At 34.5% G+C, this 17130-nt stretch overlaps 1 protein-coding gene across 2 annotated transcripts; it reads left to right on the top strand.

Moving 5' to 3' along the window:
* Positions 1-1342: 1342 nt before the first annotated feature.
* Positions 1343-15657, top strand: LOC108979682 (villin-4-like). Of its 2 annotated transcripts, none has more exons than XM_035682974.1 (24): positions 1343-1613; positions 3860-3981; positions 4227-4326; positions 6404-6472; positions 6564-6800; positions 7006-7183; positions 7268-7400; positions 7866-8028; positions 8120-8267; positions 8449-8549; positions 9345-9500; positions 10844-10912; positions 11022-11090; positions 11211-11348; positions 11453-11581; positions 11853-12000; positions 12137-12147; positions 12329-12469; positions 12858-12983; positions 13061-13126; positions 14229-14559; positions 14659-14861; positions 14949-15139; positions 15213-15657. In XM_035682974.1, the coding sequence occupies exons 2-23, from the start codon at positions 3926-3928 to the stop codon at positions 15060-15062; spliced, it is 2886 nt and encodes a 961-aa protein (XP_035538867.1). In that variant the 5' UTR covers positions 1343-1613; positions 3860-3925; the 3' UTR covers positions 15063-15139; positions 15213-15657. The 2 variants fall into 2 exon arrangements, with proteins under 2 accessions (XP_035538867.1, XP_035538866.1); XM_035682973.1 differs by lacking the exon at positions 1343-1613 and adding an exon at positions 1976-2242.
* Positions 15658-17130: the final 1473 nt, after the last annotated feature.

Raw genomic sequence — 17130 nt, 5'->3', positions numbered from 1 at the left:
TCTATTAGTTTGTAATGTTGAAATAATGTATTTCTTTATGTTAATGAATGTCCTTTTCTGAGAAAAAAAAAAAGAAGAAAAAAGCTTAGCATCATCTACACCTTTTAAGTCACAACGAGATTTGCAATAAAAAGGACGAAGCCGGCCTACGTGAAAATCACAATACCAGAAGCACAAATGCGAGGTAAAAGCTCCGGTCTACTTAATTTAACAAGATCCATAAATAATAATAATAATAATAATAATGGAAAATCACACATGACACTCTCAAATTATCGATAGTTTTACATATTGTTATTAAAGTTGTCCCATTATTTTCTCAAAATATTAAAACCAGTCACTTTGCGTCTCAATTAAATTATGACCGTTGAATAAATAAGCTTACCTTATGAAGTCTTATTCTTTTCCCTATCTAACTTACCACTACACTAACTTAGCAAAATCGACCATTAGACAAAGGTAAAACTACATTGTATAATTGTATTGAACAAACAAAAAGTGGGTACATTTGAATCAAAAGTAATTTTATATATAGTCGTAGAGTGCGTTAGTACCGTACAGTCATTTTGAAAAAGAGTAGAGTTTATAATTAAAAAATTAATTTTTTTCATGTGAGTCTTATATTTATTCATTTTTTTTAAAATGATTATACAATACTTGTACACTCACTACTATAACTATCATTTCTCTTGAACCATTTACGCGTCACTTAATTACGAATAGAAAAAGACTACTATGCTGCCCCAAAATGACCGTTCCATTTGACCGCTCAGTGAATTTTTTTTACTTAATAATGAATGAAGTAATTTTAAATGTATTGATGTAATTTTTTTTTAAAAAAATATTTAAAAATATTTTATATTAAAATAAAATGACTCTATCAATTATATTAATAGAATATGTAAAAAAATAACTGAACATAACATTTTTATAATTCTTTTGATATTATTAACGGGAGAGAAGCCCCCACTAATAGTAATGGTATTATCCCAACCAAAGTCTTGACCAATGAGCAAACACAGAATATTCCATCTAATAGAAGGGCATCAATGGTTGGCTGCCTGACTCTGCTGTGCTGTAAAACGATCAAAGTTTTAGAAAAAAAAAATATTGAATATAAAAGTAAATGAAAATAGGCGAGAAAAGAGAAAAAAGAGAGAAAGAAAACGGAAAAAAGCAGTGAAAAGATGGGGTCCTCTAACTAAAAAACAACGCAAAAGTAGCAAAAAAGAAGGCCCACCTTAGGCTTAATGGCAATGCATGAATGATGGCCGGTGAGGCGGTGACCGACCTTTCCACCCTCAATATTTAGACCATTTATTCTCTCTCCCTTTCCGAATCCAAACCTCACAAAGCGGAAATCAGCCCACTCCACCACCAACCATTTTTACTCAATCTTGACTCTTTCTCGGAAAATCCTTTCTTTTACAACTTCATCCCAATTAAAAACTTCGAACAAAAAGAAAAAAAGAAGAAGAAGAAGAAGAAGAAGAAGAAGAAGAAGAAGAAATCCAAATCACAGTAAAGAAAGAAGCACAATCTCAAAGAATTACAAAGAAAACATTTACATCCCAGCGCATGAAGAACGGCGACAACAAATTCTGTCTGTAAAGGTACCTCGACTTTTTTTGTTTGTTTCATTTTTTAATTGCATTACTACCTTTTTACTGTTTTAATCAATTCGAAACATAACAACAGCGACAACCCACAAATTTTACCTGAAAAGCACCTGCAATTACTGTTGCGGATTGTTTTTCCATTGAAATTAATTTAATGGAGACTCTACATTTCTATAACAAAACGAGAGAGAAAAATAAAAATATGTAAAGGTTGGATTTTTTTTTTTTTTTTTTTCCTTTCACGGGAGTCCGGGACAACATATTAAAAATGAATTAAATGGCTGAAAAAAAGAGAAAATTAACAGTTAATGAGTGAGGAAGCGAATGTGGGACTTTTAGCTGTTGCTGCTGCCGTTAGTGATAAGCACGCCTGGCACTTCCACCATCATCATCATTCCCTCCAACCCCTTTCATCTCTCCCCTGTCTCTCTCTAGAATTCTTCTTCTTTCTTCAGCCCCGCTTTCCTTTTCTTTTTCTCTGTCTCACTTTCTTCATTCTCCTTCCTCAGCTTTTTTCCTATGTTCTGCTCCTCCAAAATTTTCATCGTGATTCTTTCTTTTATTCTTCTTCGTTAGATTGGATCTGGGTGGTTCTTCAATCCTATTTTCCTCTTCATTTACAGGTACTCTCACTTCAATATTTGGACTCTTCTTTTCCCGCTCGGACTTTTTATCTTTTCTATTCCTATTTTCCCGAATCCGATGGATTAAACCCATTGAGGTGCTAGAACGTGTAAAACTCTGTTTTTATTTATTTATTTATTTATTTTTATGCATTGTTATAGAAACTAGCGAAATTCGACGTATTTTGCTTTATTTTATTTTTTATTAGTGGTGAGTTTGATCTGATTCATGGATATGAATCTTTGAATTTCACTGGGCTGTGTCGAATTATCGCGTCTGTTGCCTGATTTGCGCAAAGTAGACCCTAGTTGGTCTCATGATTGAGCTGAAAGTGTTTGAATTTCTGTATATTTCCGTGTTTTGTAAACCATATGGTATCGAAGTTCGGAACTTTGATATTCGTAACGTGATAGAAGAATGTTGGGCATTTGAGATTAGTTTAATTTTGGAAACGGTGACGTGCTATTATAATTTTGTGCTTTCCGGGAACGTTATCCATGACGTTATCAGGTAGTTGTTGGAAACCGTGATACTTGTTTGCTGCTGTGGATGTCCTTCCTGCTTTCTATTTGATTTTGTTTCTAATGGAATGCCTATCGGTAATGTGGATGTTATAGCAGTGCGTGCCTGTGTTCACGTCTTGATTTTTGTCCGTAAATTTTATGTGGAGTTGGTTCCTGTCCGTCTCTCTCTCTCTCTCTCTCTCAACTTGCACTCCTGGCCTGTTTTTGATAAGTAATAGTAAGTATTATTAAGACAAGGGATTAATGGTAAGTATTATTGATAGTAATATTAGGCATAGCCCAAGGCCCGTGAATTTAGTTGCCTGATTACTTTTATATACGCAACTTTCTTTTGAATGCTGTGAGTGCTTTAAGTAGTTAACCAAACGTAGATGGAAGACCTCTCCAACACAAATAATTTACAATTTGATAACATCTGTGTCCACCTGTTATTTTAAACATGATTTCGCTCTGTTATCTTTCTTCCCTCTTTAATTTTTCCATTTGTATATCTTCACCAATTATTGGTGATTATCATGGACATTAAGAAAAAAAATGTTCGTGTATTAATAAGAAACCGCATGAAAGCCTAGACAGAAATCTCTCTACAAAAATCTGATGAAGACATTAGACTACATTCCAAAAAATATCGAAAGCATTTCCTGTGAACCATATTACATTGCTGGAGCTAATGATGATAGAATCTTGATTCTTGAGTTGAAGGTGTTTCATTCATTTAATGTTGTTAAATATTTACTGTGAGCCTATATACCTCTTATAGTTCCTTTCAATTATGCTAAAGTGTTGTGAACTATATGGCGGTAGCTTGTATTTATGAGGTATACTGTTAGAAACTCACTATCTACCTGGAAAAAAACTCAACTGTTATTCCGTCATTAAAAAAAAAAAATGCAACTGTTATTCAACTTTTTCCTGCCATAAATAGGTTAAAGTCGCAAACTCCATTTTACTTCTCTTTTTTGTTGGAAATTTATGTGTCTTTTTTATTTACCTCTTCAGAGTAATAGCATTGGCAAGTTTCTGTCTCCTCTGGTAGTTTTTTAATTTTATTTACCCTTCCTTACTCATTGTAGCTTGTGACTCATTTTACAGGTTATATCTGTCTCTATCTTCAAGCCATAGTTGTGAAAATCAAGTGGTTAAAGCTGCAAAAAAAGTATGTCTGTTTCAATGAAAGATTTGGATCCAGCTTTCCAGGGAGCTGGACAAAAAGCGTATCCTTTGCGATTATTCATTATCTTTACAGTTTTGGGATTTATAACTTGCAATGTTCCCAATCTCTAATAAACTTAGGGTTTCTTATTAGGGTAAACACACATAAATCTAAAAATGAGGACAGATGTTGTGGGTTCTACTGCTGCTTCTTCTCCTACCTACGTTCTTTTGATCTCTGATATGGGTTTAAATTTGATCTCTTTCTTAGAAAAGTTCCGATGTTATTGTCCTTGACAAAATATAGTGGACTCGAAATATGGCGCATTGAAAACTTTCGTCCTGTTCCAGTGCCAAAGTCTAGTTATGGAAAATTTTTTACAGGGGACTCTTATGTGATCTTGAAAGTAAGTAATTTGATTCTGATCTAAATTTGTGCCCATGTATTTTTATTATTTATTTAGCAGATTTGGATTTTTAATATTTTTCGATAAGCTATAGCTGTGCTTCTATTGGCCTGAATCTTTCTTCCTCTATTTTTGTGGTTAATGTAATCCTTTACCCGAACAACCTTAACTGTATCTGTTGAAATGAACTTGGGCATCTTATGGAAAATGTATATGTGCCCGCCCAATCTCAATAATCTGTACTATTTTGGATGAGGTTCATAGTAGATCTTGTATGTACTTAGATCCTCAGATAATGCCCAATATCAATGGTTTTCTGAAATGGTTAGAATTAACATTCTGTTGTTTTCCTCATAGAGCTGGTTAAACTTCTACATCTATCCTTTATATGAACTGTTGTTGCTTTAGAAGATAGTTGTATCATTTTGTTGGTTGTCGCTATGGAATGCATTTATAGCTAACTTCGAATATGTGAAACCACAAGTAGTCAACCCTGATCAGAACTTGACCCATTATAGGTCTTTGGTACAGTTGACCCACAAGGTCATTTAAATATTAACAAAAATACTCTCTCATTTTGAGAAATTGGAAGATTTTGAAAAATCAATTTACAAAATATAAAATGGCTTATGGATATAGAATGTAAATATATTAGTATATAAGGACGTTCTTGATAAAATAACAATTATTGAGGTCGTTTTATGTGAGATAAGCTAAAAGGAGCTTGACCAAATCTTTGATAATAGAAATATTATGAAGTCAGTATCCAGAAAAGCAAGGTCAAGGTAGGTAATAAGGAAGATTGGATTTATCTCATTAAAAGAAGGGATCGAAAGATACAATCAGGAAAAAAATTAGGCATATATCAAGAGAGTCATTAAAAGATAAAGTAATTCATTAAGGGAAAATATAATTTTTTTTAATAAGTAAGAAGATATTTTATTGATATAGAGATAGGCATAGCCCGAGTATACATGTGATTACACCTATTTAGGAACTAGAAACGGTTACAAGGAAATCATGGAAGCTGAGACCATTTAAATCTAGAGCAATGGCCCACATAAATAAAGTCTTCCAAAAAAAGCTCTTAAAACTCTTCCAAGGAGCACTCACAATCCTATAAATTTCTATCATTTCTTTCACTCCAGATGCACCAAAATATACAAATGGGAGCCATATTCCACACAGTTGCAATCTTTAGTGTCCCCATGATCCCTCTCCAATCCTTAGTATAGCTTTTTCCCTCCAACAACAGATCAAAATTCCAGACTTATTTTTACAAATAAAAATTAAATAGGTTTGTTGTTTGAAGTTCATGAAAAAATTCCCAATGGTTTTACAAAACCTGCCTGGGTAAAACATGTCACAAAAATCCCACTGGGTTTGACTGAGTCGTACGCTTACACAATTTTATTATCGACCTGTACCGGTCTAGACACTGGGTTGTCAATTCACTGGTTGAACTGTCCATGCTGATCTTGGTTTAATAACTATGTGTGAAACCTTATTTTTTGTAATGATTAATCTGTGCCGCCATTGGCCCGGATCCTCCTATCACTATAATTTTTGATAGAATAAGTTTAGTTTTGATCATGTGCACATGCACAAAATCTAGGTAATATGGATATAATGCAATTGCGAACTATGGCTCTAATACAGAATTCTAGCCCTTCTGTTTCCTTTTATCGGGACTTATATTGCTTTTCGATAATTATTTGGAACAAGAGCATCATTCCTGAGTGTTTGAATAGCTGCTTAGTAATGTAAACTTCAACTGTTTTTCTTCTGTGTTTTCTTGGTGTATGTCCTATGTAATTGAAAGATTTTTATAGATAGGGGGCTCCTGCCTATTCTGATTATCAATAAAATCTTTGTTTACCAATCAAATTTTTTTTATAGATAGGTGCTTAAAAAGTTCATTCTTTTAGTACTAGCTGTCTAAGAATCAAGGTAGGCACCATGATCATTTTCTTTCGTGCCTGTCTGCAGACAGAACCTTAAAAAGTGGTGCCATACGTCATCACATCAAATAAGTCCATATGCTAATTAAGTTGTTAGCTTTTGAAACTGCTTGCAGACGACTGCCTCAAAAAGTGGTGCCTTGCGTCATGATATTCATTATTGGCTTGGTAAAGATACCTCTCAGGTAAGTGATTGGCGCATATTTGTGGTTTATATCCAATTCTACATTCTGAGGATGAAATTCTTACATGGTGACCACAATGTTGTTCAAACAGGATGAAGCTGGTGCAGCAGCAATCAAGACAGTTGAACTTGATGCAGCTCTTGGAGGACGTGCCGTTCAGTATCGGGAAGGACAGGGCCATGAAACTGAAAAGTTCCTATCCAATTTTAAACCATGTATTATACCTCAAGAAGGTGGAGTTTCATCAGGATTCAAACATGCTGAAGCTGAAGAGCACAAGACACGGTTGTTTGTCTGTAAAGGAAAACATGTTGTCCATGTAAAAGAGGTGAGTGGCTATCAAGAAATTCCACGAGGTACCATCCTATTTCTTTAAAAAATGTAAAAGAAGTGAGCCTTTTGACAAATCTTTTGGTAGATGAGGGGACTTAAAGCGTGCGAATTATGTATGTACAAAACTTGTGTACATACACAAAATATATCATGATAAAATATGTCTTTTCTGCTAGTTGATTATTTTTCGCTGATGACAGGTTCCTTTTGCTCGATCCTCTCTGAACCATGATGACATTTTTATTCTGGATACCAAGTCCAAAATATTCCAATTTAATGGGTCAAACTCGTCCATACAAGAGAGGGCTAAAGCGCTAGAAGTTGTCCAGTACATTAAAGATACCTATCATGATGGGAAATGTGAGGTAGCTGCAGTTGGTAAGTGGACTATTATATTCAGAAGATTAAAGACGATTGAATGATATCGCTTTCTTGAGTCAATGTACTTATATTTCCATGTAGAGGATGGAAAGTTGATGGCTGATGCCGAAACTGGAGAATTTTGGGCTTTCTTTGGTGGCTTTGCTCCACTTCCTAGGAAAACAGCTAGCGATGGGGATAAGACTGTTGATACTCATCCTACTAAGTTACTCAGGTAATATATGTTTTAGTTTAACCTCTTGTATTTGTGATGTAGTATCTATACCACAAATCCTTCCTGTTATCTCTATATCAACCAACATGTTATTTTAGAAATTCATACGTGTACATATGCAGGTATATTCTTTAACACGTGCATTTACGAGATAGAATTGACCCTGTGATTTCACTAAAGCCTTGTATGGGGAAGGGCGATGTCCTTTGTTTAGAACCATTGGCATCTGTGTGTGCATTCTTCCTTTCACATTATGTCATGTTGTTGTAATTATTACTGTTCTTGTTACTGTTGTTATCATTATCATTTACAAACTCTCATTATGTTTTTTCAAAATAAGAATGAGAAAATGATAACTAGTTCAATTTTTTTTTTAAGATGAGAAGAGATGAATTTTCATTTAGTACTATGAATTGTGGGTCCGATTATGTTGTAGCTCTAACAGATATGTATTTCCCTTTTAAGAATTGAGAAGGGGAATGCAGAGCCCGTTGAGGCTGATTCTTTGACAAGGGGCTTGCTAGACACAAATAAATGCTATCTACTCAATTGTGGGATAGAAGTGTTTGTATGGATGGGGAGAAGTACCTCTCTTGATGAAAGAAAGAGTGCAAGTGGAGCTGCAGAAGTAATGCTCAATGTTTTTTCTTATCCAATAGCTCTGCACATTGATAAAGAATTTCATTGACACTTGTACTATTAATAATCTCACCAAACAGGAGTTAGTCCGTAGCCCAGATCGACCTAAATCTCACATTATTCGTGTAATTGAGGGATTTGAAACTGTGATGTTCCGCTCCAAATTTGATTCATGGCCGCAGACCACTGATGTAGCTGTGTCAGAGGATGGTCGAGGCAAGGTTGCAGGTAAGTGATTATGATATTTTCTGGATCGTTTCTCCCATGCCATAGTTTATCCTTCCCTAAGATCATCACTATTATCAAAAAAAAGATCATCACTATTATCATGATTATCAGCAGCAGCTATAGCCTCGTTGTTATCACCATATGGAATTCTTATATCTGTTCTTTCTCAATGATTTTGTAGCACTACTAAAGCGACAAGGTGTTAACGTGAAGGGTCTATTGAAATCTGATCCAGTTAAAGAAGAACCTCAGCCATATATTGATTGCACGGGGAATTTACAGGTGCTTATTGATATCTGTAACCTATACATGTAATAGCACACCAGACTATAAGTGAGGATCTTGAAAATGGAGGCTATTATTTTCCTCTCTTAATAGCTACTAAACCAACCTTTACTTATCAAAAAAAAAAAAGCTACTAAACCAACCTTTTATTTTTCAATTTTGGAAAGAATTAAGCTAGATGTGCCACTCACCTTGGAAACTCCCAAAAACTGCCTGTTGAATCTTTGTATTTACCTGAATGGGAAGCGGATGCCAAAAAGACATGGGATTCCGGGAAATGGAAGAAGAAAATGTGGTTCATCAATGTGGGACATCTGAAGCAGGAACTTGGATTTTAGGAAATACAAGCAAAATGACTGGACAAAAATTGTTAAAATGTATTCATGCCTCGTTTGTTTTCGCAGATAAGATGAGATGAGTTGAGATTAAAGTTAAAAAGTCGAATAAAATATTGTTAGAATGTATTTTTTTAATATTATTTTTGTTTTGGGATTTGAAAAAGTTGAATTGTTTATTTTATTTTGTATGGGAATTTGGGAAAGTAGATGAGATGAGATGAGATGAGTTGCATAGAACCATTATTGATTCTTTTAGGTTCTTGAATGACTGCAGTTGTTATTTAGCCAATATTTCTGAGATGATTCCTCAAACTTGGATGAATGCCATAGGTCCGGTACCTGCTCCGTACTAGTTCCGATGGGGAAATTCTGTTTCGTGGTTATAAATCATTAGCCAATCTATTCCTTTCTTTATGATCATGTTACAGATGGTATCTCAATCCTTGTTACACAGGTTTGGCGTGTGAATGGCCAGGAAAAGATTCTCCTTCCAGCTTCTGATCAGTCAAAATTTTACAGTGGAGATTGCTATATCTTTCAGTATTCATATCCAGGAGAAGATAAAGAGGAATACCTTATAGGAACATGGTTTGGAAAGCAAAGTGTTGAGGTAAAAATATTTTGAGCATTTTGTGATTCCTTATTCTGATTTATATTTTAACACAATGTTGAGCATCTTATAGAGCACTTGAAAGTCTTACAAACATTTCCATAAGAAAGGCCTGGGACCTTGAAGGTTATATAGTTAAGAGTGGGAAAGAACTGGTCTGCAGTGTTTTCATTGCAAGAGTACATAGCAGCTATCACAGACTATTTTTCCTGACTAATGTTTTAGAATGATTACATATTGTAGGTCCATGTTTATGCATCAACAGTGATGCAGACAACCAAGAATGTACATTTATTATCTTGAGAGATTGAACTTCATTATTGGCCTCATATAGATTTCAATGTTGTTCATCTTGCCTTTTCTATCTAAATGCATATTATTTGGAGTTTTTCTTTTAATGCATATATCTGAAATAGTTCCAGTATGGAATGGGTACATATTGTAGAGAGACTGATGTTTGGTAATGCATATATGTGTATCTTCTCTAATCGTGCAATTAATTTCCTTCTGAGTTTTGTTAATTCATCTATCATGTGCCTGATTAATCTTTTTCCTCCAACGGTTGTCACCTTGGGTTGGTATGGCTTCTGTCTTTTCTTTTATTTTCTTTTAGGGGCATTGAATGCCTAGAAGCAAAAATATTGAATTAGTTATCCTGCGGGCATTATGAAGACGTTCTCGTAGAGGGAGTTTCGGGTGGAGTATTAGTCTTACGGGAAACAAGGGGTTGGGGTTGGGGAGGTGTGTTCTATTCCAATTCGAGCTTAGTGTATTTTGGGTAATTTTTCACAGGCTTTTTGGGTCATTAGGAGCTCTCTAGTATGGGCTAGGTGTTTTCTTGTATACGTCCAGTGTACTTGGTTACTCCTATTGATATATAATATTTTTACTTGTAAAAAGTTATACTGCGGAGATCATTAACAAATAATTAGCTATGGATCTCATCTCTCAATCTTATGATGAATTGTAACATGAGATGGCAAAAGATTTTATTTTCTTCTAGCTTAGAGATATTGGAATTATTAAATTTAATGGTAAAATAGGTCCTCATCTTATTTAAACATCATAGAAAAGTTGATTTTACCCTCTTAATTTAAATCGAGGATTGGGCCAGGAAATGAATGTGTGCTGACTTATTGCCGTAGAGGTTGCTTTGCTTGCTGTCTGGGATCTGGAGATCAGAAGTTATGGTTTCTTTGTTTTTTTAATCTATAGCTAGTTTTGTGTTTCAATGGGTATCTTTGTGCATAATCATGCAAAAGCAAATGAATGAATATGGCTACCCTACTGCCATTACCAATCCATTAGTTCTTTACTTACAGTGTATTTATTACTGAAAACAGGGTGAGAGGGCCTCAGCTATTTCACTGGCAAGCAAGATGCTTGAATCATTGAAGTATCTTCCTGCTCAGGTTGTTTACTTCACTTGTGAGTCGTGAATACATTTGTTTGATCGATGAAATTATTGTCTTCATTCCTGTTAGATGCCTCACACTGATGGCATTTGTTATTTATTGTCAGGCCCGCATCTATGAGGGAAATGAGCCCATTCAGTTGTATTCAATCTTCCAGAGTTTTATTGTTTTCAAGGTTTGTATAATTCTGAGATACAGTGGAGGGAACTTAAATTATGGCACTCCTGTTTTTTTTATGATATATTTCCAAGTAAAAAATTCAAATTGACTTAAAAAACAACTTATAAATTATCAGGGTGGTCTTAGTGATGGATACAAAAATGACATTGCGGAGAAGGGAATTCCAGATGATACATATAAAGAGGATGGTATTGCGTTATTTCGAGTCCAAGGCACTGGACCTGATAATATGCAAGCGATACAAGTTGAAGCTGTATGTCTTCTAGATATTTGTTAGTTTTACCTCCTTTGGGCATAAACCTATTATCTATGCTATAATAATTCTACCTTTTTCATTTTTCTCTTTTTTTGAACCAGGTTGCATCATCTTTGAATTCTTCCTACTGTTATATTTTACACAGTGACTCTACCATCTTTACGTGGTCTGGGAGCCTCACAACCTCGGATAATCAGGAGCTGGTTGAGAGACAGCTTGATCTGATAAAGGTCTGATGTGTGTGTGTGTTTGACTGTCCTCCAAAATAAAAAAAAGAATGATTCAACATGTATAGATTCTTGTATATTACCATTCGGCAACATATCCAGAGTGAGGAGAACTGCTGGTGAATTTCTTTATAGCCAATATGGCTGCTAATTCATCTGAACATAATTTTCATCTTAAGGAGGATATTTATGTTTCCTTTTACTATTTTTTGCTTTGTTCATCGGGAGTAAATCATGTCTATCTTCTTCTCATATGCTTGTTAATTGTCTGCAGCCAAATGTACAGTCCAAAACCCAAAAGGAAGGTGCCGAAACTGACCAGTTTTGGGATTTGTTGGGAGGGAAATCTGAATACCCCAGCCAAAAGATTGTCAGGGAAGCTGAAAGTGATCCTCACCTATTTTCTTGCGATTTCTCAAAAGGTATAGATAATTAAAAATTTTGGTTGGTAAATTTATTCCTTTTCTCCATTTTTGTTTCTTTCCCTTAGTTTAAATTTAAAGTTGACTTTTTATTTTATTTCTTCTTTTCATGGTTTAATTGCACGCTGATCTGCAGGAAATTTGAAGGTATGTATATCATTTGATGCATAATTTCTAATCCTATACTCTGACAATCTGTGAATGATCCTGGAATTTACTTTCATTTATGCTTGTAATGTAAAATGACATTCTGCGAAATGCTTTTATTTTGTTGTTCAAGGTGTTTCTATACTTTGCACCACGAGTTTAAGTTGATTCATTCTTGCAGGTGACTGAAATATACAACTTCACTCAAGACGATTTGATGACTGAAGATATATTCATCCTAGATAGTCACTCAGATATCTTTGTCTGGGTTGGTCAACAGGTTGACACCAAGAATAGAGCGCAGGCTTTAACTATTGGGGAGGTAAGACTAATTTGGATTTCCTGGAAGCAATACTTGTACTCCAGTCACTATTTAAAGTGCTCATGTATCTATATTTTTGGGCGAATCTATGATACCAGTATACTTAAGTTTGCTCATTTTAAGTATTGTTTTATTTTTATTTTTTCCACTAGAGGCTCATTGTGTATACAGAGATACAGGATTCTGTTGTCAGTTCCTTGTATGATAAGAGACCTAACCATCTGAGCTAACTACCACCCACCTGCTCATTTAAGTCTTTTAATTTCAGTTAAATGCAACGTGTCTTTATTCCTGAATCATAGTCTGATTTGACTTGCATGTTCAGATGTTGGACAGCACGTTCCTGAATCGTTGCTTGTTCTTAACTTTTGCTTCTTACTTTCAACAGAGTTTTCTCGAGTGTGATTTTCTTCTAGAAAAGTTATCTCGTGAAGCTCCAATATATATTGTCATGGAAGGGAGTGAGCCGCCTTTCTTCACACGGTTTTTCAAATGGGACTCTGCAAAATCTGCCGTAAGTGACTTTCAAGTTGTGGTAAACCAATTGTCATGACGTAAAATATTTGTAAAAATCTTTTCATTTGGGTATAGATGCATGGGAACTCCTTCCAAAGGAAGCTTACCTTGTTGAAAAGTGGGGGAACTCCAACTGTTGATGTAAGTTCTCGTTAACTCTTTCTGGTTACTTAGCTTCTCTTTGATCTTGAACTTGGGTAACTGCTTTCGAGTTCCTTTACATTCTGTTCCCGGGTGTCACCCTAATGTGATTTCGTCTGTCATACGTTGGTAAGTGCTGCCTAATAATAGGTGGGACAGAAGAAATTCTCATATATTTGAATATGAAGAAGTCCTAATTTCAAAAAATATCCAAATAAATAAATATGAGTACATGGGTACTTTGCTTTAGGCAATTTTGGACCAGAGGTAATTTATTATTTCGCTGCACTTATGTTTTTTCTTTTCTTTTCTTCTGGATTCACAATTCATCTATAACATCTATAATTTTTTAAGCAAGATTTTTGCTTTTATTGAACCACGTTTGCGGTCCTGTATGAAATGGTCGTGAATTTGATTATTGTGTTGAAACTAATTTGAAAGTTCATATAAAAATTTATTTAAAATAATATTTTTAAAGTTTAAAAATCCTGGATGGCTTCGTATTCTTTCCTCTTGATCAGTTTGTAATTGTTTTTTTTCAAAATCTAATTTTTTTTTTCAAAATCTAATTTATGAGAGTTAGTCATGGAAGAATGCCAGATTTTGAAAAGACCACCATAAAATTCTGAACATGGTTAAAAATGAACAATTCCTGTGCACTGACTAGTTATTTTTGAAAAGCCATACAAATGTTTTATCAAAGCTACAACTGTTTAGTCATGTCATAATCAATCTTTCAACAAAGACTGGGAATTGGTTGCTATTATTAAGAAATCAGAAAGTATGGGGGTTTCATTCTGTAATAAATCTGTGCATTGATACCACAATATCACGCGAAGGCTCTTAATAAATTATGCCTTACACTTTACGTTTGAATGAGCTTTATTATAATGTCAGATTAAGAACTTCAAATGAACTTTAATTAGTTGTTAAAATAGTATATACCTCTAAAATCACGAGAGAGTTAAGTTTACACTAATAGTTTTGTCTGATATCATGTTGGAACTAGTACATTTGACATGTATGATGCCTTTTTTTGGTTCTTGTTGCCCCTGTTTTGTTTGACATTAACATTCTGATGAGATGTATGATCCATGGTTAGAAACCCAAACGAAGAACACCTGTATCTTATGGAGGAAGGTCTAGTGTTCCAGAAAAATCACAGCGTTCCAGAAGCATGTCTTTTAGCCCTGACCGAGTTCGTGTAAGGGGCAGGTCTCCAGCTTTCAATGCACTTGCAGCTAATTTTGAGAACCCTAATAATGCGAGAAACCTTTCAACTCCACCCCCAGTAGTGAGAAAGCTCTACCCAAGATCTGTGACCCCAGATTCAGGAAATTTGGCTTCCAAATCTTCAGCTATAGCAGCATTAACTGCCACTTTTGAACAGCCGCCACCTGCACGAGAAGCTCTTATGCCTCGATCTCTTAAGGGTATGCATTTTTTAGTTTCTTGAAAGTTAAACTCGTTAATATTGCATCTGAATCTATAAAGTTGCGTAAATCTCATTTGCTTTTTTGTCATTGGTGAAGTGAGCCCGGAAGCCCCCAAACAAAAACCAGAGACAAATGACAAGGAGAATTCTATAAGCAGCAGAATAGGATCCCTTACCATACAGGAGGATGTGAAAGAGGGTGAAGCTGAAGATGAGGAAGGTCTCCCAATATACCCATACGAGCAACTTAAAACAACGTCAACAGATCCCGTTACAGAGATTGATGTGACCAAGAGAGAGGTAAAGTATTGATATCGCTTATGTCATGATATCTATATTCTGTCAATGTCATTTCAGTTCTGAATTCTTTTGATTCACTGCACACAGACTTATCTGTCCTCGGAGGAGTTCAGGGAGAAATTCGGGATGACTAAGGATGCTTTTTTCAAGTTGCCCAAATGGAAACAGAACAAGCTGAAGATGGCCCTTCAATTATTCTGAGTCTTCTTTATTCCTTGCCTTTTCTTCAGCTCCCTGCAGTTTAGGTTGCAGGTGGACGAAATCTTGCTTGTGAATCTGTATGTATTCCTTACTTGCGATAGTTTCACTTTGAATGTCCTTTTTACAACTTACTAAGTATTCTAGGTGCAGTGCTCTTTTTTCCTTTTGGGTGCAGTGGAGAACTCAATTCTCAGGAGTGAAAGGGGCAGCATCAGTGCATTTTTAGCTGCTTCTGCTTCCAAGAAGCTTGTTTCAATGGTGAATGGACAGAATCAAAATATTTTTGCGCATCTCTTTATCCCCCTTTCTGGTGGTTTGAATATCTAGTTTTGTCTATTTGTTGAGTTAGTTGCTTGCTATTCTTTTTGGTCACAGGTTTGTTGTGAGCTTGCATTTTTGTATTCGATCTTCATTTTCTGTTCTTTTTTATCTCGATTCAAAATTTATTTTCGGTAAAGGAATAGGGGCTTGCAAATGCGCAGTCTACTTAGGTTGTATTGATAACTGAGGATGGAAGTGTGTACAGCAGAGTATAAGAACCGGCCCACTCGTTTATTTATTTTTTTGGCAATAAAAGGTGTGATTTTTTTGAGTTTTTCTTTATTTTATTTTCTTACTAATCTTTATATTGGTAGCTTGGAGATTTTGTTTCACTCTATAACAAAGCTTACCACTAGAAGATTGGGGATTTTGTCATGAAATGATGCAACTAAGCGTTTGATTTGTGTACAAATTCTTACTCTGGCTCATCAATTGCAGTCAATTTCATTCTTTCATGTGATGTTGATATATAATAAAGGATCCAAGCTAACAAAGGTTACTGTGGAAAGGAGATAAAATTGTGATACTGTGTTGTTTATGTATTATAATTGGTATTGTACTATCTCTCTCTTTTCCTTTTCTTGTTTGTGTATTTTATTTTGCTTGATAAGGTTGATAACAGAGGTTTAACCTAACTCAAATCACCCACCATTGTCTAGACCAAGAGATCTAGCCCTCTATAAATTAAAAGCTTGTTGTGAATGGATGATTGATAGCATCAGTTCACATGTTCCTGAAACATGTTTCCATTTTCATAGTTCATTTTTATTATGAGTTAGTCTACATATAGTCTTCAAATGGGGACTATTCATGTAAATTCATGCAGTTATGTTTTAAAAAAAAAAATTTAAAATTATAATAATATCTTTTTTAAAATGATGTTTTTTATTCTTTTACCTCTATTTATTAATGGATCTGCACACACAGTCTTCCACTCAAGATTATAAATAGAATTTTCCTTTTATTATATATATATATATATATATATAATACTCCTTTTGGAGCTATTTGAGAAAAGGTAAAACTGAGCTCACACCAAGTCATGCTGATGGCATAAACCATACCTGAATAACTTTGACAACCCCTTCCCACCCCAAATTAAAAATTATTTCAGCACAATGTATTAATAAATTAAGTTGAGTTTAATCGGATAAATAGAGTTTTATTGAAAAGGGAGGGTAAATATAATTGTACAAAGAAAGATGTATTTGGATTTTGCTTCCCCCACAGTAAGTTAATTAGATAAGTTGGAATTTGTGAGGGAGCAATTTTCTTAGGGGTCAAATCCATGTACCCTCGTGTCCCCTCCCTCACTTTCCAATTTCTAATCGATTGGAATGGATTTGGAAGGGCTATACTGCGATCTACTCTCATTTTTGCACTGAAAAATTATTCTTTTTAAGTTACTATTTATTATTTTACACTTCACATCTTATTAAAAATATCTCTACATTTAAAAAAAAAAAAAAGAAACAATTAATTATAGAGTATGAAAATGAATAGTAGATTATGTATACTCTTATCCTTTTTTTTTTTGTGCTCTCTCTTTCCTTATTCGGTACGTGACCAATTGTATGGGCAGTGGGCACACATTCTCTTTAAAACGATTTTAAAGATATAGAATAAAATATCAAGTTTCGGGTGTTCCACTTAAATTAAAATTTTTACTATTTATATATATATAATTAAAATATTATTGATTTTTATATTAATTGATTTCATTTATGTCGGTGACGTATTCAATATA

This window comes from Juglans regia, chromosome 11 (genome assembly GCF_001411555.2).
Source record: "Juglans regia cultivar Chandler chromosome 11, Walnut 2.0, whole genome shotgun sequence".
NCBI lineage: Eukaryota > Viridiplantae > Streptophyta > Magnoliopsida > Fagales > Juglandaceae > Juglans > Juglans regia.
Note: the sequence above shows the minus strand (reverse complement) of the source record. Positions and strands in the feature narration are given on the sequence as shown.

What these genes read in the sequence shown, in the direction of transcription:
- LOC108979682 (XM_035682974.1), top strand. Translation starts at nt 3,926, where the DNA reads ATGTCTGTTTCAATGAAAGATTTGGATCCAGCTTTCCAGGGAGCTGGA. An exon ending in TGGTCGAGGCAAGGTTGCAG is followed by an intron (nt 8,268 to 8,448) that starts GTAAGTGATTAT and finishes ATGATTTTGTAG; the next exon opens with CACTACTAAAGCGACAAGGT. An exon ending in TTGATGTGACCAAGAGAGAG is followed by an intron (nt 14,862 to 14,948) that starts GTAAAGTATTGA and finishes CACTGCACACAG; the next exon opens with ACTTATCTGTCCTCGGAGGA.